This window comes from Leptopilina heterotoma, unplaced genomic scaffold (genome assembly GCF_015476425.1).
Source record: "Leptopilina heterotoma isolate Lh14 unplaced genomic scaffold, ASM1547642v1 Lhet_235, whole genome shotgun sequence".
Taxonomy (NCBI): domain Eukaryota; kingdom Metazoa; phylum Arthropoda; class Insecta; order Hymenoptera; family Figitidae; genus Leptopilina; species Leptopilina heterotoma.
This window is the reverse complement of record NW_025110952.1, coordinates 184,568-209,474: the sequence shown is the minus strand read 5'-3', so window position 1 is coordinate 209,474 and position 24,907 is coordinate 184,568. Positions and strand designations below refer to the sequence as shown.

General features: G+C 22.4%; 1 protein-coding gene across 1 annotated transcript; it reads right to left on the bottom strand.

The window, feature by feature from the left end:
• Positions 1 to 16,408: 16,408 nt before the first annotated feature.
• On the bottom strand, positions 16,409 to 23,436 carry LOC122502613 (NKAP family protein-like). Its single transcript, XM_043612763.1, has 6 exons — positions 23,317 to 23,436; positions 22,412 to 22,785; positions 22,043 to 22,274; positions 21,761 to 21,955; positions 21,289 to 21,652; positions 16,409 to 17,152 (listed from the first exon to the last, which is right to left on the bottom strand). The coding sequence occupies exons 2-6, from the start codon at positions 22,782 to 22,784 to the stop codon at positions 16,856 to 16,858; spliced, it is 1,461 nt and encodes a 486-aa protein (XP_043468698.1). The 5' UTR covers position 22,785; positions 23,317 to 23,436; the 3' UTR covers positions 16,409 to 16,855.
• Positions 23,437 to 24,907: the final 1,471 nt, after the last annotated feature.

Genomic DNA, 24,907 nt, shown 5'->3' with positions numbered 1-24,907 from the left:
ACGATAATTAATGTTAGATTAATTTCATTTTCCTTAAAAATATTAATTGAAAAATATATAATTCATAATTGCAAGTTTCAGTTGGATTTTAGTTTTAAAAAAATTTTTTTTAATTATTCCCTATTTAATTTTTTGAAATATTGAAAATTTCTCGCGTATGCACATTATGCAGTATAATAAAAATGATAAAAATTAATATATAATTTTTTCATTTTCTAAAATTATTGGAATAAATTTAATTCGTTTGAATTTATTTCCTCTTATCGTGAAATAAAATCCACACAGTTCACTTTTAATATTTCGGGATAAAGAGACAAAATGAGAAATTGAACATTTTTAATATATAATCTTCATAGATTAATTTTTTTATAAAACGAATTAAACAACATTTTACTTTATTTTAAGTTCATATTTATATTTTCATATTTGTTATCCGGACAGTTAAAAGGGACCTTACGTTAAAAAAAAAAAATAGTAGACTTTTAGAAATTTTTAATTATTTAAAAAATTTTCAATTATCTTTAGAAAGATAGAAACTGAAATATTTTTAAAAATTAATGTTTCAATGATTTTCATAATTTTTTAAATGATTTTCATAATTCCAATATTTTCTTTTTAATTCAATTATTTTAATAGAATTTTACAAATTTTCAATTATTTAAAAAATTTTCAATTATCTTTAAGAAAAAAAAATAGAAATTGACATATTCTTAAAAAAAATAATGTGTTCAACTTCACTAGTTTATTTTCAAACATTTCAATAAAATTCTTAATTTCCTATTATTATAAATAGAAATTCATTAGAATTTAATAAAGTTGATTCGAAACTTGATTCCTTCGAGAATTAACATTCATAATCTAATCACAAACAATTAAACTAAGTTTAATTTATATAAAAACGGATTATATTAGTCGACAAAATAGTTTAATTATCATTTGCCTTATCTTCCTTTTATGTTTAATATAAGTCACGGGAACTATATAAATTATTAGTTATCTTTCACGCCCCTTAAAGCAGGAACAGACAGATTTTTTTTTCTACGTTTTACGATTCGAAAAAGACAATTTTTTAAATAACAAATTTTCGTCTATAAAAATTCCAGTCAGATATTTAATTTTATCAAATATCAATAATTAATATGTACGAAACTTTTTTTTTTTTTTTTTTAATGAATTTCAATTTAGATATCGGAAAAAAAATTTAATAAAAATTTACTCTCGTACTAAAATGTCCAATTTTATTTAAAATATCAACTTTACTGAAATTTAATTTCACTGGAAATTAATTTTACAGAAATATTTCCACGATACATTTTAAAATTAACATGATCACAATTTTCTGGATAGTTTTCTGATATAGGTCAATTATATATAATTTCTGATATAGGTCAATTATATAAGATTAATAATAAAAAAAATAATAAAAAAATAAAATAAATCTTAAAACATTTAAAAAAGTTATTTTTTAAATAAAATAAATAATAAATAATAAATTTAGAAAAAATGCCGATTCATTATTCTTAAAAGTAAAATTAAAAAGTTTAATTAGTCAAATTTTTTTTATTTCTAAAAAAAATTGAAAGTTAAGTTAAAACGTTGTCACAGAGAAAAATACCTAATTATTTTTTATTAATTTCTAAAAAAATTGATTTTCGTTAAAAATCGTGATTTACTGAATAGAAATAAATTTGTTTTCCAAAATAAATTTGTCAAAGAATAATTTTTTCTATTTTATAATGATAATTTTATAATGAAATGTGATATGCATAAAAATTTGTTTCCTTTATTTTTATTTTTAAAAAAATGGTAATTTTATTAAAAACTAATAATTGAGAAATATTAATAGTGCGAAATATTTCCATTTTTCCAAAATGAATAGAATTTTTATTCAAAAATCTAATTAGAAATAGGAATTATAACAAAAATTTTTTTTCTTCGCGTTTCTAAAAGAAAATTTTAACAAATTTTGTTTTTTTAGAAGAAAAAAAATAAATCTGCATTATAATTTTCATTATTTTGTCTCAAACAAAATAAGTTTCTTTTATTTATTTATTTCATTTTTACGGGCTTGAAGCCCTTTCGTCATAAAATGAAAAAAATTTGCTTGATTTCGATTTTAATGATTTTCTAATTCTAATCAAACTAAAGAAGCTTTTTAACGAAATTTGTAATTATAAAATAGAAATAACTTAAATGTTATATTATTTTGTTAAATTTTATAATTAATAGGATTAATATATAGTTTATTTTTGTATTGCCCATTTTTAATAATTTCAACGAAAATAATTTCGTTAAAAAATTGTTATTGAAAAATATAATATTGGTGCAAATTTATTCCTTTCTTTTAAAAAAAACAGGATTTTGTATAAAATTTGTGAAAAAATGATGCAATTTTTTTTCATCTATTTCTAAAAAAAAATACAATTTCATTAATAATATTGTGATTAAAAAAATAAAAATCTGCGCCGCACCTTTGATTTATTGTATATAATATTAAATAATTATTTATTAATAAATTGTAATTATAATAAATTGTGTTGTTATTAAAAAAATAAATACTCTAGAAGCACTTATTTTAATTTATTTAAAAATTTTTTATTTACATTTAATGTTTTTAATGTACGCTTATAGAAATATTGAAGACGCAATCTTTTAAGGTATATGACACTTTTATGTCAACCTTCTATATAATGTGACTTCCTTCATCGAAAGGAAGCAAATATCTTTCTCGCTCTCATGTAAGAAAAACCACTTTGAAAAAATATTTAGAGAACATGCATATATTTATATAATGGCCACTTTCGGGTAATAGATATTCCTAAATCCATATTAAAAATGATATTTAAAAAATAATGTATTTTTTTAATATATTTATTGCAAATTAGGGGGATTTTTTTAAAATCTTAAAACTACACTTTTAATTAAAACTTTAACAACACTTAACTACTTCTTAATATCAAAAAATCAAAAACTAATTTTTTTGAAGTATATTATTAATAAGTCCGATATAAAAAAAATTAATTTACAGTATGTTAAGAGTGAAAATTGTATAAGAAGTCCTATTTTCAGAATGGTCAGATAGAAAAGAGATCCTTTCGATTAAATTAATAGTAGTGGATGTTAACTTTGACACCGCAATATAGGAACTCCTGGTGGTAGAAGAGGCGGCAAGAATCCAATAACAGCTCGTTTATTGCGTCAGTTAACAGTTTATAGCATATCCAAAGATGGAAGACGGTGACCCCAATATAGTTACAAATTCTTATAGAACAAGAGTAACACATGTATTAAATTAAAAATTATTATTATTCAATATTCAATATACTGATAATAAATAAGTCGATGCGATATAATGTGTAAAATTTCAGGTTCATTCTCTGGAAAATTATGAATTGATTGTTAAAAATAGGTTTTTCATATAATATTAATAAAATTATATTTATTAAGGGGTTAGACCACCCTGACCACTTCTGGCAAAAATATTGATAGTTTTAAAAATAATTGAATTCTTTATAATAATAATAATAATAATAATAATAATAATAATAATAATAATAATAATAATAATAATAATAATAATAATAATAATAAGCCACAGCTGTTTGACATTGATTCCTCTTTGTAAACCTTAGGACCAAATTTGCATTGGAGTTCATGACTGGACCCAAACCAAAAGGTTACTCACAATCATGTTTCAACCTTGTTCCTTAACCCACAAATAACCAACAACAACAACCAATTCTTTGTTGCATAGACCCATTTAGCAAACAATAACAAAACAACTTCTAACACTCAAAATAATTTTCCCAAAACAAAATTATTTTTCCTCTGACACTTGATTACTGGAGGCAGATTGTAATTTGCCTCTACAAATTATTGCACCTGTCTTGTGTCCTTATATGACTCAATAATCAATTCGACAACTGACCAAGGGGAAATCACACAAAACTATTTGAGTTGGTAACTTCACTCAAATTTTCTCTCATCCACGATGATAATAGAGTGAGTTCTCACAACTCGAAATTACCTCCACAAAAATCAAATAAGTATGACTTGATTATCAACCTCGCTGAGTTCTCCTCATTGGTGACTGGAACACTCCATTAAAAATCAAACCAAAAATTTTAAAACCCTTACTCGAAACCATTATCCAAACACAACCAATAGTGGACACCCACTTTCAACCAAAACAAACATTCCTTGATAAGCTAAACTTTCAGGGGGGAGGTATCAATTTTCCTTTCTTATAAATTCTTTCAGAACCGCTAATTGAAAATCACATTTTCACATAGCAAAGAACTGGAATTTAAAATACCACTCTTCAAATATCTCCTGATTTAGAATTGTCAACAAATAAAATTTCTCAAAAGAGCCAAACACAAAGTACGTGAGATTCCCATGATATTAAAATTTAAATTTCGAAGGACCACATATCCTAAAAAATTTCAAATACCAACAAGAAACTCTGTCCTCCAATACCAATTGCTTATGGGGTACCAACTGCATCTCATGCACTTTTCCCCCTCTCCAGGACTGTACATAATGATCCCAAAATCAACACCATTAGTCCAAATTATCTTCGCAGAGAACGGACCATTTTCTAAGCCTTACAAAAATAATTTTAAAAACCAGGGTCAATCTACAAAAACTCACGAATTAAAGATGTAAGTTCTCCTTACTCACACCACAAACAACTCCTCAAATTAGGAGAGTGAGTTCTCCTCACTCGTAGAAACACGAATTACCACAATTGACAACACAATAATAATTTATACAAAAGAGACAGTTTCCAACATCTCTACAATTTGGACTGGGGAAAAAGATTGTCTCAAACCTCTTTTGCGCGCTTCCAAAAATCCCATAAACCATAACCTAGAATGGCACTAGTCAGAAACTAGTTCCATCCTCGTTACCCATGCGTTAACTCGAACCTTCAACGAAAATATTCAGCTGAATTTAATTCAACCATTTCCGCTCTAGTATTAAGTTTTTAACCTTGCCCACTATTGGCCGGTTAACCGTCCACTTGTTTAGAAAATTCCGGGCCCTATAATTTACCCAAAATTTCTCCAAACTAGGAAAGCCTTTCTTTCCACCACAGACTCACGCACTGTTGGGCAACCAAACTTACTAGAAAATTCATTAATCAAATTTCTTATTTATATTTAGGGCAAAAATAACACTTAAATCCGGATAATGCGTTCTGGCATCAACTTGGGTAAATCTCCGACTACCCGATGAAATCATCGGAGCAATAACGCTTTCTGATGCCGAACTCCACACTACGTTCATTGTGGCCATTCCACACGAATTTGCCGAGGTAGTTATTACCGAATTCGACACAAATGTTTCACAAGTCGATACTGCTCTTGTGCAAGTAGGGACTGCTAAAAATTTGTCATTTTGAAACCGCTGTAAAGGTACCATAAAATCCAAATCATTTCCTGACAAAACTTGGGAACTTTCCGTCCCTACCAGGTTACCGACACAAGAACTAAAGTCTGTGACCCCTTCCTGATCTGTTTTGCAATCAAATGACTCTAGGATTTTCTTAGTTAGGCCTTTCATTGTCTCACACAACAATACACATTGAATGTCACTCGCCTCACACATCTCAAGCCAAGACCCAAAATCAATCAGCCCAAAATAAACCAAAAATTCAGCAAAATGTTTATCTTACGAATATATTAATAACGCGCTTTGTCCCAATAAATTAAATTGACAAAATATAAACAACTCCAAAATTTTGTACACTCAAATAAAATCAAAATCTCACAAATAAAAAACCCAAATATTTTTCATAAATAAATTTTCCACAAATTAAAGGTACCGTCCCATGACGGCGTAAAAGCGTCGGCGTAAAATAGAAATCGTGCGATAGAAAGAGATGAACAGATATCACGTTCTCACTCACTCACGTGGTTTACGCTTTACGCCGACGCTTTCACGCCATCATGGGACGGTACCTTAATATTCTAGAAAATTTTCCAGCTGTCAATTTTTAACCAATTAAAGAATTAACCAACATTTTCCAAACATATTTGAACCCTGCGGCCCATAATACCGCGTCAAATTTCCCTTTGAAAAATATCAATCAATTTTCCCAAGAAGGAGAAAAGGTTCATTGACCGCTGAGAATTATGAAAAATGTCACATTCAGCGAACCAAAAATAGAAACTGTTTTCCACCCAAAGAAATGGAAAAAGTAAATTCCCAATAAATTCATCCGCTAAAATTTCAACTGAAATCCACAAATTATAATTATGAATTTTACCACAAAAAATCTTTTACAAAAACTAAAAAATTCTTTGTAAACCGTAAAATTCAATATGGTCGTGAAAGACGCTATCCAAAATTTTCTCGCGGCAAACTTTTCCCGCGCTCTGAAAATTACTGCGTCTATCTGTACAACCGCGTCCTTTTATTAAAATTCGAAAATTTATTGCGAAAGAAATTTGAAAAGACGTTTTCATAAAGGACAAACACCACAAAAATATTCCAAATCACTCACAAAAAATAAACCACAAAATAGAAATTAACTATGGCCAGAAACAATAAAGAAAATTATAGTTTCCACTAGATGCAAAAGTATTGACCTATCAATATACTTCCCCGCGTCACTGACCATGTCCTGTGATGAGTACACTCATTGCCCAAAACGCAATTCCTAAAAAATTGTAGTAAAGCCGATTTAATATTTGAAATTTCGATTTTTCCTTTTAACCGCTCATACACGAATTTTCCAAGTAAAATAACACTGGCTGTAAATTTCTTCCAGAATGTTCACAACAAATAAAATCAAAATTCAATTCGAAAATTGAAATTATTATAGACGCGACATTTCTCCGTACGCCTTCACTTTCGCGCCAATTCAAAATGCCGGTATTACTTTGTGAACAAGCACATGTTTTACCCAAAAATTTTCTTTTTCGAATTGAACACTGAAAAAAAATACACACAGCCAAACCTCAATATTTTTCATATAAGCCCAAAATTCCTGCGTCCGATCACAGCCAAGAAACCAATTATTAGCCTGCCCCAAGTTGGGCGCCAAAATTATAACAGATCTTTTATTAATTATCAAATTAACTTCCCAGGTGGAAAAGTTAACGTTAGCTGATGCTACTAACGTTAACTAAGGTTAGACTAACATTAGGCTAACGTTAGTCTAACGACATTTTTTGATCACTAATATCAGATTAGAACGTTATTTAACATTAGTCTAACGTTAGTCTAATGTTAGTCTAACGTTAGTTAACGTTGCTTAACGTTAGTCTAACGTTAGTAACATTAGCTAACGTTAACTTTTCCACCTGGGATTGTACCGACCGTTTAATGATACACAACACAGAAAACCTTAAAATATCTGAGAGGAGATTCCGCTTCAGAGTTCAGACTTATAAACCGACGGATACAAACGACGGCGAAACAAGAACGATGAAACTTGTACACAATGACACCAACGGCGACTCTTACAAACAAATCCGACGACACAAACAATAAATAAATAAAACTCGAAATTCACTAAACAATTGCTAATTTATTAAAACCAAAACTCAAATACAAAACGACTCTACTAAAACCCTGATGTTTCCAAAAGTGAAAACCCCGATGAAAACTCTGCCCTACTAATTGAATGATGGTCCACGAGCTACTGAAGAATGAATGTCACGTTGACCGGCTTCTTCCTTCTTTTTCATCCTTTTCTAATTTTGATAAGGGCCCACATATGACCCTCTCACTTTCTCCAATGGACAGCGAAAACCTGTAAAGAAAACTCGGGAGGGACCGCAGAGATTCAGGACTTTTCGCAACCTCGCATGCGCAATTCATTTTCATAGAAATTTTCACAGAGAATAAATCCCTTGATCAAATGAAATTTAGATATTCCCAATGATAGGAACCACACAAGATTTATGTGACGAAATGCTTCGTTACATGTTTCTTAAAATTAATTTCTCATAAAGAACATAATCAACAAATTTTTAAATAATTCAATTCTTTCGTCGAATTTTAATAAAATTTTTAAAAATAATTACATTTTTCGAGGAATTCCCTTAAAATATTACCAGATTAATTTTTTGGACCTTAATTGGTGTTTTAATCTTAATAAAAAAATCCTCAAGAATAAATAATCTATAATAATTTTCACCAATTTCACCCAATTTCTGAGAACAATTTTATTTAATTATGAAAATAATTGAATTATTGCGAAAAATTTTATTAAAATGTTTAAAAATAATTGAATACCTAATGTCTTTGAAAAATTCTGTAATTTTTGAAAAAAATTAAATTCTTTATAAAATTTTATAAACATTGTTTTAAATTTGACAGTTCTTTGATTTCTAGTATTAGAAAATTTAAAGTAAATTTAAAAAAACCAGAAATAGTAGCTTTTAGTGGCTGGAATCGAAAAAAAGTTCCCAAATATAGTTAATTTCAAAAAAAGTAGTAAATAGTAGTTTTTAGTAGATGAGTGCGAAGCCTACAAGAACGTATTTCTCAAATTGTAAAAATACCTTTAAAAAAACCCTGAAGGGTGCCTTATAATAAACATTCTTATCATGTTTATATTCTTATGATTATGATTAAAATTTGATTTAGGTTATATCATATTATATTGTTTTGTAATAATAATGTGTTTGTCACTAATTTGCAAAATAATAATGAGAAATTTTTTCTTGAATAAAAATTATACATTTCAGTTTTATTCCATTTATCGCGACGCCCACACAAATGAACAATTAGAATTGTTTACTCGCACGAGATCCTTTAATTCTTGTAGATCAATATGTATTATTATGTTTGCAGGGTACATATATCATTTCATATTCCTAGTCAATTATGACTCATAAATCCTCTAATAAGTTATAATTTTTGTTACAATCTATAAAAATCGACTATTGGCCTCATTGATATTCTTGACCAGAAGGAGTGGAAATTTTTGTTTCGGTAAAGTTATATATGGTAGGGTGCGGCGACAAGAGTATAGAACCCCTCTCATTATACGTAGTTTAACTTTTTGAAATTAATTAAGTTTTTGATTTTTTTCTGAAATTCTTGCAAGCTTGTAATTTTTTAGGTCAAACGAATTTTGATTTTATTAATTAGGTCAAATTTGCTACATTTCTCCTGCCAAAACGGTTACGAATTTTTTTTTTTTGTAGTTCTAATACACTTTGATCTTTAATATTTTGAGAAAAGACATATTTTATAATACGATGAATTTATGAAATATTCCAGGTTTCCTTTCTTAAAATTTCTACTTCAAGGCTGAGCTGCACCATTAAAATTTCAATGATCTATATTTATATGAAAAATATAATAAAAAGGTTGCTACTTCTTCCTAGTACCTTAAATGCTATGCAACATCTTGAAAAACAATTTAAAGTGCTTATTTATTTATTTATTTTGCTTATTTTTATATTCAAAGTGTACTTACACTTATGATATGCTAGCAAACTATAAAGTTTGAAAATAGATATTTTCGAAAGATTGTTGAAATCTAAAATAATTTGCCTAATATGAAGACCTTACCGAAAATTTCACTAATACATTAAAAAAGAATAATTTTTTTATGCTCTTCCAGTAAAAAAAAAATTATAAAACGGTTCAATATTTCTGGATGTAAATTTATAGAGAATCTAAAAGGAGTTTACAAAAGTTATATTGCGCACAATTCGTTCCAATTTTTCTGACTGCAGGAAGATAAATATACCATTCGCTTTTTAAAGACCAGAAATTTAAAAATACGTACGAAATAATTTAATGCGATAAAAATTAAAAAATGCTTTACAGCCGAAATATAGAAGATCTCTATTTTGATCAATTAATTATTTCTGAAGAAGTGTAATAATAAATTCTTCTTCGAAATTCAATTATTTTCAAAAATTTTAATAAAATTCCAGACAAGATTTCAATTATTTTCAAAAATTATCCTCAATTCAATTATTTGCAATTTTAATAAATACTATTTTAATATAAAAATCTACGCAAACATTTAATTTTTTTCATAAATAATAAGAATTTCACAGAAATGCAATTATTTACATTTTTTTTTATAAACTTCTTCGCAATAATTCAATTATTTTTCATAAATATAAAAAAATTTTTTACAGGAATTGAACTCTTTTCATGAATAATAAAACTTATTGCAGATTTGGAATAATTTTTAGTAATATTTTAATGAAATTCCTCGAAAAATGTAGGTATAATTTTTCTTAAAAATTTTATTAAAATTCGACGAAAGAATTGAATTATTCAAAAATTTGTTGATAAAATTCTTCATTAAAATTCAATTTTAAGAAACATTCAATTATTCAGATAAATTATTTATTATTTAAATAATTGAATTCTCGAAGAATTTTCTAATTAAAATTGATTGAAAAATGAATTTCAGTTAAAATTTCAATTATCTTTATAAATAATAATATTCTTCTCCCAAATTCAATTATTTTTAAAAAATTCAATAACATTCTTGTCAAAATTTCAATTATTTTCAAAAATTTTCCTCAACTCAATGACTTTCAATATCTACAATTTTAATAAAATTTTACAAACGTATTCAATTATTTAAAAAAAATTTTCATACAATTCTACGCCAACATTCAATTATTTTCATAAATACAATAAAAATTTCACAGGAATTCAATTATTTACAAATAGTTTATAATTTTCTTTGCAACAATTGCAACAATTCAATTATTTTCATAAATAATAAAACTCATCGCTGAATTTCAATTATTATTTATAATACAATTTTAATCGAATTACTCGAAAAATGTAATTATTCTTAAAAATTTTATTAAAATTTGATAAAAGAATTTAATTATTTAAAAATTTGTTGATAAAATTTCTTATGAGAATTTAATCCTAAGAAACATTCAATATTATTCAATAAATTATTAATTTTTGTATTTAAATAATTGAATTCTTGTAAAATTTTCTAATAAAAGTTGATTTGAAAATGAATTTCAGTTGAAATTTTAAATAAGAATTAAATATTTTAAAACCATTATAGGTATAGCATGAATTTTTAGAAATAATTGAATTTTCAATAGGTTTGAAATTAAAATCTTTAAACATTTAAATTTTTGATTCTTTTAACTAAAAAAAATTGAATTTTGGAAAAGTTACAAATGGTTGCAGAAATTCAATAATTATTTTCAAAAGTAATAAAATTTTTCGCAAATATTCAATTATATGTTCAAAAATCTTTGAAAATTCTAGTAAAAATTTTAATTGTATTTATAAATAATAAAATTCTTCTCAGAAATTCAATTATTTTCAAAAATTTTAATAAAATTCTTGTCAAAATTTCAATTATTTTCAAACATTTTCCTTAATTCAATGTTTTTCAATATCTACTATTTTAATAAAATGTTCCAAAAGAATTTAATTATTTGAAAAAATGTTAATATAAATACCATTTAATTATTTTAGTAAATAATAAAAATTTCATAGGAATTCAATTATTTGCACATTTTTTACAAATTTCTTTGCAATAATTCAATTATTTCATAATACAATTTTTTACAGGGTTTCAATTATTTTCATAAATAAATATATAAAATTCTTTTTATGAATTCAGTTATTTTCATAAATAATAAAACTCATTGCAAAATTTTAATTATTTTTAAAATTAAAAAATTTCTTCTTTGAAATTCAATTATTATTTTAAAAAATTCTAATAAAAAGTTTTCCGCAAGAAATTCAATTATTTATATAATAAAATTCTTTTATTATTTATTATATTTTGAAAAAATTAATTAAAACAATGTTTATAAAATTCTTATGAAGAAATTCAATTATTTTCAAAACTAACAAAATTTTTCACAAATTTTTTTTTTCTTGATACAATCCATTTATATGAGAATTCAATTTCAAGAAACATTCAATTATTGAATAAATTATTTACTTTCGCATTTATCAATAATTGAATTTTTCTAGAGTTTTCTAATGAAAATTGATTTAAAAATGAATTTTAGTTTAAATTTTAGATAATAATTGCATGTTAAAAGGCATTATATAGCGTGAATTTTTAGAAATAATTGAATTTTGAAAAGTTTTCAAATTAAAATCTTTGAAAATTTGAATTTTAAATACTTTTAACTAACAATTTTGTATAGATTAATAAAATTGTTTTTAAGAACCGTTTCATAAGAATATTGATAATAAAAAGGCCTCTAAATATTATTATCAATTCTGTATAGAATTAATTTTTTTGAAAAAGTTTTATTGGATTTTTTAAAAAATTATTTGAAGTTTTTATTGTCTAATATATTTTCTTTAGTTATAACTGAAGAATTTTTGAATAATTGAAATTTCATGTAAAATTGAATATTGTAAACAAATGGATTTAAAAATTCGCATTAAAGAAGAACTTTTTTCAAAAATTCTCAAAAATAATTGATTTAAAGAAGAATTTGTAGTTATAAATTTTAGAAAATGATATAATTGAATTGAAATGATGAAAATTTGTTTGAATGAGTTGCAGTAACATAATAATCTTATAATATAAAATAATGATAACTCGGTCATCTTTAATTATTATAAATTATGAAAAAAAAAATTATAAATTATTATATCACGTACATCTTAAAGCTAATCAGTTATAATGGCACGTGCATATGTTTTCCTTTGCTTCAAGAACCCATTCTACACACTATATACAAATTGGGAAATCGAGTTTTGAAGTTGTTTATATACTAAACATAGAAAAACTTTCTGTATGATGAGAAATAGATATATTTCCTTAATGAACACTGATTTAGTAAAAATGAACAAGTTTTGGGGCTTTTATTTCTCTTATTTTTTTTTATTATTATTAAAATAGAGTAAAAATAAAAATTAGAATAATAAAAATTAAAATAAAAAAAAATTTTTAATATAATATTATAATTGATATAAAAACAAAAAGGAGCAACAACAATAAAAAAAAAGTGCTGCTGTTTTATCAATAATAGTTTCGTAACAGGCTGATTTAAATGTTACTGTTCCATTTATTATTTTGCAAATTAAAACTTTTTATATTTGAAAATATAAACATCAATATTTTTGAATAATTTCAGATTCAAAATTTAAAAAATTTACTTATTAACTATTCTTTTTCGCAAGAATTAAATTATTTAAAAAAATTTTAAATAAAATTCTTAATAATAATTAAATTATTTTCAATAATTTTAATAACATTATTTTCAATAATTTTAATAACATTATTTTCAATAATTTTAATAACATTCTTCGTAAGAATTTAATTATTTTTACAAATAATAAAATCTTTCACATAAATATTCAATTATTATTTAAAAAAATGTAATAAAATTCATTGTGTGAATTCAATTATTTTCATAAATAATAAAATTTTTCAGAGGAATTCAATTATTTTTCAATACAATTTTAAATTAATTCCTCGAAAAATATGTAATTAATTTGAAAAACTTTTTGCAAGAATTCAAATTATTTGAAAAAAAAAATGTTTTAATAAAATTCTTATGATAAGAATTAAGTTATTTTCAAAAATTTTAATAAAACATTCTTTGGAAGAATTCAATTTTTTATAAAAAGTAAAATTATCGCAGGAATTCAATTATTTTCAAAACCAATTTTAATAAAATTTCACGAAAAAATTCAATTATTTTATAAAATTTTTAATAAAATTCTTCTCAAGAATTGAATTATTTTCAATAATTTTAAAAAACATTCTTTGCAAGAATTTGATTCTTTTTATAAATAATAATATTTTCTGCGAGAATTCAATTATTTTTAATACAATTTTAATTAAATTTTTGTGAAAGAATTCACTTATTTTAAAAAAAAATTAATAACATTAATCCAAAATTCAATTATTTTGATAAATAATAAAACTCATCGAAGAATTTCAATTATATTTTTAATACTATTTTAAATTAATTTAATCGAAAAATTCAATTTTTTTCACAAATAAAGTTTTCCACAAGAATTAAATTATTTAAAATAAAATTTTCATAATTATTTATTATATTTCGAATTTAAATTATTTGAAAAAATGTTAATAAAAACACATTTAATTATTTTCGTAAATATAATAAAAATTTCATATGAATTCAATTATTTGCAAATTTTTTACAAATTTCTTTGCAATAATTCAATTATTTTCATAATACAATTTTTTACAGGGTTTTAATTATTTTTATAAATAAATATATATAAAATTCTTTTTATGAATTCAATTATTTTCATAAATAATAAAATTCATCGCAGGATTTCAATTATTTTTAATACAATTTTAAATTAATTCCTCGAAAAATATAATTAATTTGAAAAACTTTTTGCAAGAATTCAATTATTTGAAAAAAAATTTTTTAATAAAATTCTTGATAAGAATATTAGGTTATTTTCAAAAATTTGAATAAAACATTCTTTGGAAGAATTCAATTTTTTATAAAAATTAAAATTCATCTCTTCAATTATTTTCAAAACGAATTTTAATAAAATTTCACGAAAAGATTCAATTATTTTTTATTTTAAAAAAAAATTCTTCTTTAGAATTAAATTATTTTGAATAATTTTAATAACATTCTTTGGAAGAATTTGATTCTTTTTATAAATAAATAACAATATTTTCTGCGAGAGAATTCAATTATTTTTAATACAATTTTAATTAAATTTTCTCAAAAGAATTCAATTATTTAAAAAAAATTTTTCATAAAATTCTTCAAATGACTTTAATTATTTTCAAATTTTTTGGAAAAAAACTTTGCAAGAATTTAGTAATTTTCAGTGCATTAATTTTAAAATTGAAAAAATTGAAAAAGAAAATTTATTATAAAAAAGTTGAGAAGCAAAGAAAAATAACTAACTTCAAACTATGAATCTGATTATCATAATTTCCACGTGGAAATTATCAAAAATTAAACTTCTAAATATTTTTTTTTTTAAGTTGCATAAATTGAAATCCTTGAACGGTTTTTGAATTAAAGTGGCGACTTGTAAAAAAAATTTAAAGAAAAACGTAATTCAAGTTTTTTTTGACCAATATATACTATAGTGTTAAAATTTATATTCATTTTCTGTCATCTTTACAAACATATTCGCCATATTTCTTTCTACTGTATCATCAATTATTTTATGATCCATTCAACAAATATTTTACTGCTTCCAATCCGTTAGACACGACTCCCAATGTAAATTATTTCTTTTTACGCATAAATACGCAAGAAATATTGTTTAGGATCAGTATGGGAGAAAAATGTATATTATTCATCTTTTTAACGGAATTATAAGAAATTATTTTATTTCACGCCACTTTGAATGAAAAGAAATAATATGTCTTTTAGCTAAAAGCATCATCTTAATAACTTAAATAGAACATTTATTTTTTCTAATAGGAAATAAATGACCCATTTCTTCTGTCATATAATACGAAAATAATTCATCCGTCCACATTGTAAAGAGATGAAACTGTCTGATTCGTAATATTGATCCAAATGGTTTAATGAACTCTCTTGCATCGCTTCTTAATAAAGAAATTGAAAATCAATAAATTCCGCATCAGGATGAAAACTTAATAATATATTTTTTAGAATGCTTATCTAAATTGAAAATAAACAATTAATTATATGATTAATAAATATTAATTATTAAAAATCATAATTAATATTATTTATGATTAATTACCTAATATTAATTATTAAAAATCATATAATTAATATTATTTATGATTAATTAATTATATAATGCAAATTTTCGTTCAACAAAATTCACGCGGTTTTTTCCCGGTTTTTTTATTCTCATCAAATTTCAATTTATTTGATTTCAAACATAAATAAATTTACAAATGGCTTCCAAAAATTTTTATGAACAATTAAATAATTCTTTTGTCGAGTTTCTTTAAATTTTTTAAAAATAATTTTTTTTTAAATTTTAATTAAAAATTTGGAAAGTAATTGAATTAAACAAAGAATTTTTTCAATTTTTTTAAAAAAATCGTGTTTGTTCATAATTATAATTGAAAATTTGATGAATTCAATTTGATTAAATTTTATTGATATACTAATTAAATTTCTGCAAAGAATTTTATTATTTATAAAAAGTAATTGAATCCTTCCAAAGAATGTTATTATTTATATGAAAGAAATTAAATGTTTGGGTAGAATTTTATTAAAATTTTTATGAAAATAATTGATTATGAATCTTAACTCAAATTTACAAATTCAAAATGTCGATGAATTCAATATGTTGGAAAAAAATTAAAATCAATTTTTTCCTAAGTCTACAAAATTTGATGTATGGCTTTTAAAATTTAATGTCGCATTTATGCAGATTTTTCCTGAATATTGAGGCAAAAATTTTCCAAAAAAAATTGTTAACTTTATAATAACTTTTGATTATAACTTTATAATTAAAAAAAAACAAATTCTTAAAATTATTCAAATTTAAATTATTTTTATTCACAAATTGAAAATTAAAATTCTCATATTTTCATCATACATATTCAATAAAAGTAATACAAATTATATTGTTTCTTTAAAAAACAAAAAGAAAGTCACTCCACAAAATTTTTTTCTTTTTTAATATATAAATATTTCTTACACATAATAAAAAAAAATGATCGATGTCAGTTCTTCAAATTTTATAATTTTAAATATACATATAAGCGTATAATAATAATTCTCCGCGATTAGAAAGCAAAGAAAAGGGGAGAATTTTATAATTTAATTATTGTAATTCAATAATATATATTATGTACATAAAATTAATTTTCCATTTTTACTATAAATTTCATTATTTATGACAATCGTATGATAATTATTAAAATTTAAGGAAAATCTATAGTTTTGATCACTGTTCTTGGATGAAAGGAACTATGGATTGATTATTTTTTTTCTTGCTTACGTTTACGAATAAATAATGCTCTTCTACCGCAAATAATATTCTTTCTTGGCTCTGGATTGTGAATTTTACGCCAATTATTGCTGTCATTGAGAAAATCCATATTTTGATAAGCATTGATAATTTCATCATTTTTCTTTATTTGAGATTCAAAGTTGATGTGTTTATTTGATTTTGGTACGTCGTAAATAATTTCCGATGGTTTCTGATATAATGGAGGACTACGCTCTAATCCCCGTTGTTGCGAATTTTTTTTGTCCTTTATAATCGATGATTCAGTCTAAATAAAATATGGAATTTAAATATTCAGCTATAGCATGTAATCTTCTTTTTTAAATAAATGTGACGCTATCTGAATAAGAACGGGACCTTAGAAGCAAATCATTTTAAGGTTGGGTTAGAGTTACTTTTTTCTTGTTTGAAAGTTTCTTTTTACTTATTTCGAATTAAAATCAGTGTTTATTAAATATTTTAGTTTTAATGAAGACTTAAACTTTAATGATTTATATTGACAGTTGATCCTTTTTTTGTATTTTCATTTAAAAAATTGCAAACATAACCTATAATTTTTTGCTTCTAAGGTCCCTTTCTTCAGATCGCGTCACAAATATTTAATCATTATTATTATTTTTTTTCTAAGAAAACTAAGATTTTCAAATTCAAACCTTTTAAAATGCAATAACTTATTAAGAAATCCAAATTATTTACATCATTTCAATTCAATTATTATCTTCTAGAATTTTTAACTAAAATTCTTCTTCAAATCAATTGGGACGCATGATTATTCCCCAAATGTCATTTTTCCGAAATGTCATTTTACCGAATTGCACTTTTGCGAATAGTTATTTTTGCGAAAATCCATTTTTGCGAAATGTCATTTTTACGAATAGTCAGTTTTGCAAAAAGCCATTTTTGCGAATAGTAATTTTTGCGAAAAGTCATTTTTACGAATTTTCATTTTTGCGAATTGTAATTTTTGCGAATCGCCATTTTTACGAATTGTCACTTTTGCGAATCGACATTTTTACGAATCGCCATTTTTACGAATTGTCACTTATGCGAATCGACATTTTTACGAAATGTCATTTTTGCGAATAGCCATTTTTGCGAAAAGTAATTTTTACGAATTGTCGTTTTTGCGAATTGTCATTTTTGCGAAATTTCATTTTTGAGAAATGTCATTTATGCGAATTGTTACTTTTGCGAATCGCCATTTTTACGAATTGTCACTTTTCCGAAAAGTAATTTTTGCGAATTGTCATTTTTGCGAAAAATACAATAGTAAACTTGTAGTATATATAGATTCACTATTGTATTTTTCGCAAAAATGTCAATTCGCAAAAATGACTTTTCGGAAAAGTGACAATTCGTAAAAATGGCGATTCGCAAAAGTGACAATTCGCATAAATGACATTTCTCAAAAATGAAATTTCGCAAAAATGACAATTCGCAAAAACGACAATTCGTAAAAATTACTTTTCGCAAAAATGGCTATTCGCAAAAATGACATTTCGTAAAAATGTCGATTCGCAAAAGTGACAATTCGTAAAAATGTCGATTCGTAAAAATGTCGATTCGCAAAAGTGACAATTCGTAAAAATGGCGATTCGCAAAAATGACAATTCGCAAAAATGAAAATTCGTAAAAATGACTTTTCGCAAAAATTACTATTCGCAAAAATGGCTTTTCGCAAAAATGACAATTCGTAAAAATGACATTTCGCAAAAATGGCTTTTCGCAAAAATGACTATTCGCAAAAGTGCAGTTCGGTAAAATGACATTTTGGAAAAATGACATTTGGGGAATAATCATGCGTCCCAAATCAATTATTTCTTTTAAAAGTTCTTTCAGAATTTTCAAATATTTTAATTTGAAACCTTCTCAAAATTCAATTATTTCTAAAAATTCACGTTATAATGCTTTTATAATATTCAATTATTATCTAAAATTTCAACTGAAATTCATTTTTATGAAATGGAAATCAATTTTTATTAAAAAATTCTACGAGAATTCAATTATTTAAATACAAAAATACCAAAATTGAATAATTGAATGTCTCTAAAAATTAAATTCTCATAAAGAATTTTATAAAAAAATTTTTAAATAATTAAATTCTTTTGACGAATTTCAATAAAATTTTTAGGAATAATTACATTTTTCGAGAATTTCGATTAAAATTGTATTGAAAATAATTGAAATTTTGCGATGAGTTTTATTATTTATGAAAATAATTGAATTATTCCGAGGATTTTATAAAAAAATTTCAAATAATTGATTTTTTAAAAAAAAATTTAGATAAACTCTATTTTTAAATAATTCAATTTCTATGATATTTTCATTCTTTTAGAAAATAATTGAATTCTTGTGTTGAGTGTAATTGAATTCTATTGTTATTTATGGAAATAATGGAACTTTAACAATGAATTTTATTAAAATTTCTGAAAGTAATTTAATTTTTTTTTTTAATTTAATTTTTTTTTTTTTAATTTAATTTATTTAATTTTGTTTTTTAACTATTTATGAATTTTTCTATTCATTTATAAAGATAATTAAAATGTTGACAGTTTTTTTTAGTTTTTTTTTTTAAAATAATTGAATTTCTGTGAAGAATTTTATTACTTTCGAACATCATTGAATTGTTTTTTAGAATATTATGGAAATTTATAAAAATAATTGAATTCTTGTGAAGAATATTTTTTAAAAATAATATTCAAAAGAATTTAGTAAATCTGAAGAATTTTATTTATTTATGAAAATAATTGAAACGCTTTAAAAAATTTTCTTATGAAAATAATTGAAACACTTTAAAATATTTTCTTATGAAAATAATTGAATTATTGCGAAGAAATTTATAAAAAATTTGCTAATAATTGAATTCCTATATGAAATTTTTATTATTCACGAAAATAATTAAATGTTTTTTATTCCCATTTTTTCAAATAATTGAATTCTTTTGGAACATTTTTATTAAAATTTTTTTAAATAATTGAATTTCTTCAATTATTTGTAACTTCTCCAAAATTCAATTTTTTTAGTTAAAAGTTTAAACAATTCAAATTTCCAAGGATTTTAATTCGAACCCTTTTTTTAAAATTCAATTATTTCAAAAATTCACGCCATAATGCTTTTAATATTCAATTATTATCTAAAATTTTAACTGATTATTATTTTTTTAATCAATTTTTATTAGAAAATTCTAAGAGAATTTAATTATTTAAATAAAAAAATTAATTACTTTTTGAAATAATTGAATGTTTCTTAAAATTCATTTTTCATAAAGAATTTTATCAACAAATTTTTAAAGAATCCAACTTTTTCGACGAATTTTAATAAAATTTTTCAAGAATAATTAGGTAGCATTTTTCGAGGAATTCCATTAAAATTTTATTAAAAGTAATTGAAATTCTGCGATATGTTTTCAAATTCAATTTTAAAAATAATTGAAATACAAGGAATTTTATTATTTATGAAAATAATTGAATGTCTCTGTAAAAAATTTTATTATGAAAATAATTATAGAAGATAATTGCGAAAAAATTTATAAAAAATTTGTAAATAATTGAATTCTTGTTAAATGTTTTATTATTTATTAAAATAATTCAATTTTTTTCGTAAAATTTTTAAAAAATTTTTTGTAAATAATTGAATTCGATGGAAAAATTTTATTAAAACAGTAAATATTTCAAATAATTGAATTGAGAAAAATTTTTTTTAAATAATTGAAATTTTGCCAAGAATTTTATTAAAATTTTTGGAAAATAATTGAATTTTCAAAATTCAATTATTTTGAAAATAATTGAATTTGACGAGAATTTAAAAAAAAAATTGAACATAATTGAATTTCTGCGAAGAATTTTATTACTTTTGAAAATAATTGAATTTCTACAATTATTATTGTAACTTTGTCCAAAATTTAATTTTCTTCAGTGTTTTTAACTATAAATTCTTTTACAAATCAATTATTTTTAATAATTAATTAAATGTATATTTAAAAAAAATAAAAAGATTTCAGAAGAATTTGAATTATTAAAATTTTTCAAAAATCTAAGTTCTTTAAAGTTTCTTATGAAATTCGTTCAAAACTGAAAGTCTGAAATTTTATAAAATTTCAAATTAAAACCTTTTGAAGTTCAGATATTATAATGAAAATTGTAGAAGCTATCAAAATTGTTTTAAAATTGAATTCATTTTGAAATATTTAAGTAAAATTCTTCTTTAAATAATTTTTAAGTAATAATTTTATGAATTCAAGTTTGGTACAAATCTGAATCCTTTGTTTGATTTATAAAAAAAAAACTAAGTAAAAATCGAGAATTTTTGTTAATTTAAATTTTCATTGATCAAATAAATATTTTTGGTTACCAATAAAAAAAAATAGGTTTTACTCATTTACTTAAAAGAAAATGAAAAAAATACCTGAAAATCGTAAATTTCCTCTGGAAGTGGTTGAAGAAATGTCGATGCTCTTTTAGACCCATAAAATGGATGTATCGATGCACTACGATTATCTGATTGTGGTTTCGTCGCTGCCATTATTGTCGTGAATGTATCGTCACTTATTGGAGTGTCATCAAATTCGGTTTTATAAGATTTTGCCGCTTTCAGTAAAGCAGGCATCATATCACGACGAAAAAGACGCATTTCTTCACCTAAACTCTCCTTTTGACTTAAGGCATTACGTTTACCTCTTGGAAGTGCTGGATTATTGCGATTTTTAAATCCAATTAATGAACTTAAAACATTTTTAAACGTTTTTTTCTCTTCAAATTGTCCTGAACGTCTAGAAAAAAATTACAAAAAAAAAATAATGATCTACATTTAGATAATAAATAACGTTAAAAATTTTAGGTTATGTAATCTATGAACAAAAATTTATACGAGTACCTACCTGAAAATATTCTTTTTATTCTTGGTTTCTCTAAAAATAGTTGAAAGATTTTCTGACTTATCGGAATTTATGGAAAATTCATCATCATCATCATCATCATTATTATTTGTCTCAGGAAAACTTCGACGATATTTAACAAGATTCTCTGAATTATCAAAATGATTTTCTTCATCGATTTTCTCCTCATTTTTCGAACTAATAAAAAGAAATGAATAAAATAAAATTTTTTTTCAATTTTATTAATTGAATTTTATATCAAAAGAAAATTTTGTTTCAATTTACCTCCAAAATAAAGTTTTTCTTTTCTCAAAATAATTCTCATTTTTCTTCGTAACATGAATATTTTTTACCGAATTCAATTTAATATATTCATCGATTGTCAAATTTGTTAATGCTTCTCCTTGTTTAAAAATTTCAAATTCAAATTTTTTCTTATTCTTATCATCAATAGATTTTTTTGATGCTTTTTCCATTTTAGAATTATATTTTTCTTCGAAATAATTTTTTTTCTTCTCTAAAAATAAATGTGTGAATTTTAAATAGAAATTACAAAAAAAAAATTATTAATTTTTTAAATTTTCGGAAATTTTTTTTTTGTGAATAAATAAATAAAAATCGTTAAAAATAATGAAAATAAAATCAAAATTTTACCTTGATTTTCATAGGACACATGATTTTTGGATAATGGCCTAGAATAACATTTGGCGAAAAATTCATCATCAGCAGTGCAATGTCCACTTGCTCGATATTTTTTACTCTCCAGTGTGGCGACGAGTTTTTTTACAAAATTACGTGATTTCGGTGTTGAATTTGGCGATTTTGTAGAGGCCTCAAAGCCTTTTTTAAAATCACGTATCACATTTTCCGGTAAATAAGTTTTAGCCATTTTTACATCCTTGATGTTATATGTACGAAAACGATTCTCATCTAATTCTTCGTCAATTGTTATTTTTGTATCTTTCTCATTATTTAAAATCACTTGTGAAATTATTGAATTCTGACGTCTATTCACATTTCCTGACATTCTTAAATCAATGAATTTTAGAAAATTTAAATTAATTATCTAATTTTATAGAATTTCAGTAAAAATTAATTTAAAAAAAAAATATTTATTAATTAAAAAACAATAATTTTTTTTATAAATTTTTACAAATAAATTAATCAATATTTTTAAACATTTTTGAACAGAATTTTTATGGACATTTATTTATTACATAAATGGGTAAAATAATAAATAAATTTTTACTTGTTTTTAAATGAATGAAAATTATTTTATTTTCTGTAGCCCATATAAAAAAATAATTATTATAATATTTAATATAAAAGAATACTATAATTAATAAAAATGAACTCGAAAAAGATGATATTTTGAAAAAAGTTATAATTATTAAAATATTAATATAATATTATTATTAAGGAACTTGTCCCGTTAATAAATGAAATGAAATGAAAAATAAAAAAATAAATTTAAAGTTACAAAAAATGTTAATAAATTCAATTTTTTTATTTTAATTGTAAGTGACCAAAAATAATAAATATGATAAATTGAAAGATACCTTTGGTGTTTATCGTGCCTGATAGTGATCAAAACTATTACTGAATATCAAGAAAACAAACAAGTAAAGTTTACCGATTTTAATAATATACATACATAGTATAGAATTATAAAAGATTATATATAATATTGAAAAGTGACTCCAAATTAAAATTTTTGATTTAAATTGTTTGAAATTTTATATTTTATTAAAAAAAAAATAAAACATAAAATATTTAACTAATAATTTTTTTTATTAAAAAAAAATTCAGTTTTTTATTCATTTTTTTTCAATTTATTGAAAGTTTAATTATTATCGAGAGATGACTGTTTAAAATTTTTTAAAAAGTAAACAATAACAATATATTTTTTTAAATAACTTTCAAACAAAGTAATATTGTTAAAATTCTAAGAAGCAAAATTGTGAATCTTGCAAAGAGCAAAATTAGCCATTGATTTATAAATAAATATATAAAATAATATAAAAAAATTTGAAAATAATTGAATTTTATGAAGAATTTAATTATTTTCAATAAAATTCTTGAAGTCAATTTATAAATAATAAAAATCTTCGTAAAAAATTCAATTATTTTTTTATAAACAATAAAATTCTTATCAGGATTTCACTTATTTTCAATAATACAATTTTAATTAATTTCTTCAAGAATTTCAATTATTTTTAAAAATCTTGTAAAAATTCTCTGAGAAAATTCAATTATTTTAAAGAATAATTGAATTTTTAACAGGAGTTTAATTATTTAGAAAAATAATTGAATTTTTAACAGAAGTTTAATTATTTTAAAAAATAATTTAATTTTTAACAGGAGTTGAATTATTTAAAAAAAAACTTTTAATAAAATCCAATTCAAGAATTTTAATTATTTTTCAAAATCTTGTAAAAATTCTCTGAGAAAATTCAATTATTTTAAAGAATAATTGAATTTTTAACAGGAGTTCAATTATTTAAAAAAAACTTTTAATAAAATCCAATTCAAGAATTTCAATTATTTTTCAAAATAATGAAATTTTTGCTGGAATTCAATTATTTTACTTACAATTTTAATTGAATTTCAGGGAAAATTAAAGTATTTTTAAATTCTTCAAAAGAATTCAATAATATCAATAAATAATAAATTTTTCACAGGAATTCAATTATTTTAAAGAAAATTTTAATAAAATTTTTCTCAAAAATTCACTTATTTTTTTGTAAATTTTGCAAAAATTCAATTATTTAAAAAGTTTTAATAAAATTCTATATCAAGAATTCAATTATTTTCAGAAATAATTAAATTGCCAATTTACTGAAAATCAGTGGATTCTTGTAAAATATTTTTAAAAAAAAATTTGAATATGAATTGAATTAATTGTCGAGAATTTTATCAAAATTTTTTCATTTTAAATTTCGTAAAAATTATGTAATTTTTAAAAATAATTATAATTGAAAATTTACAAAAATAATTGAATTATTGCCAAAACAATTTTACAATTTACAAAAATAATTAAATTATTGCCAAAACAATTCTACAATTTACAAAAATAATTGAATTGTTTCGAAGAATTTTATATTTGGATTTTTTTGAAAATAATTGAATTTTTATTAAAACTCTTGAAAA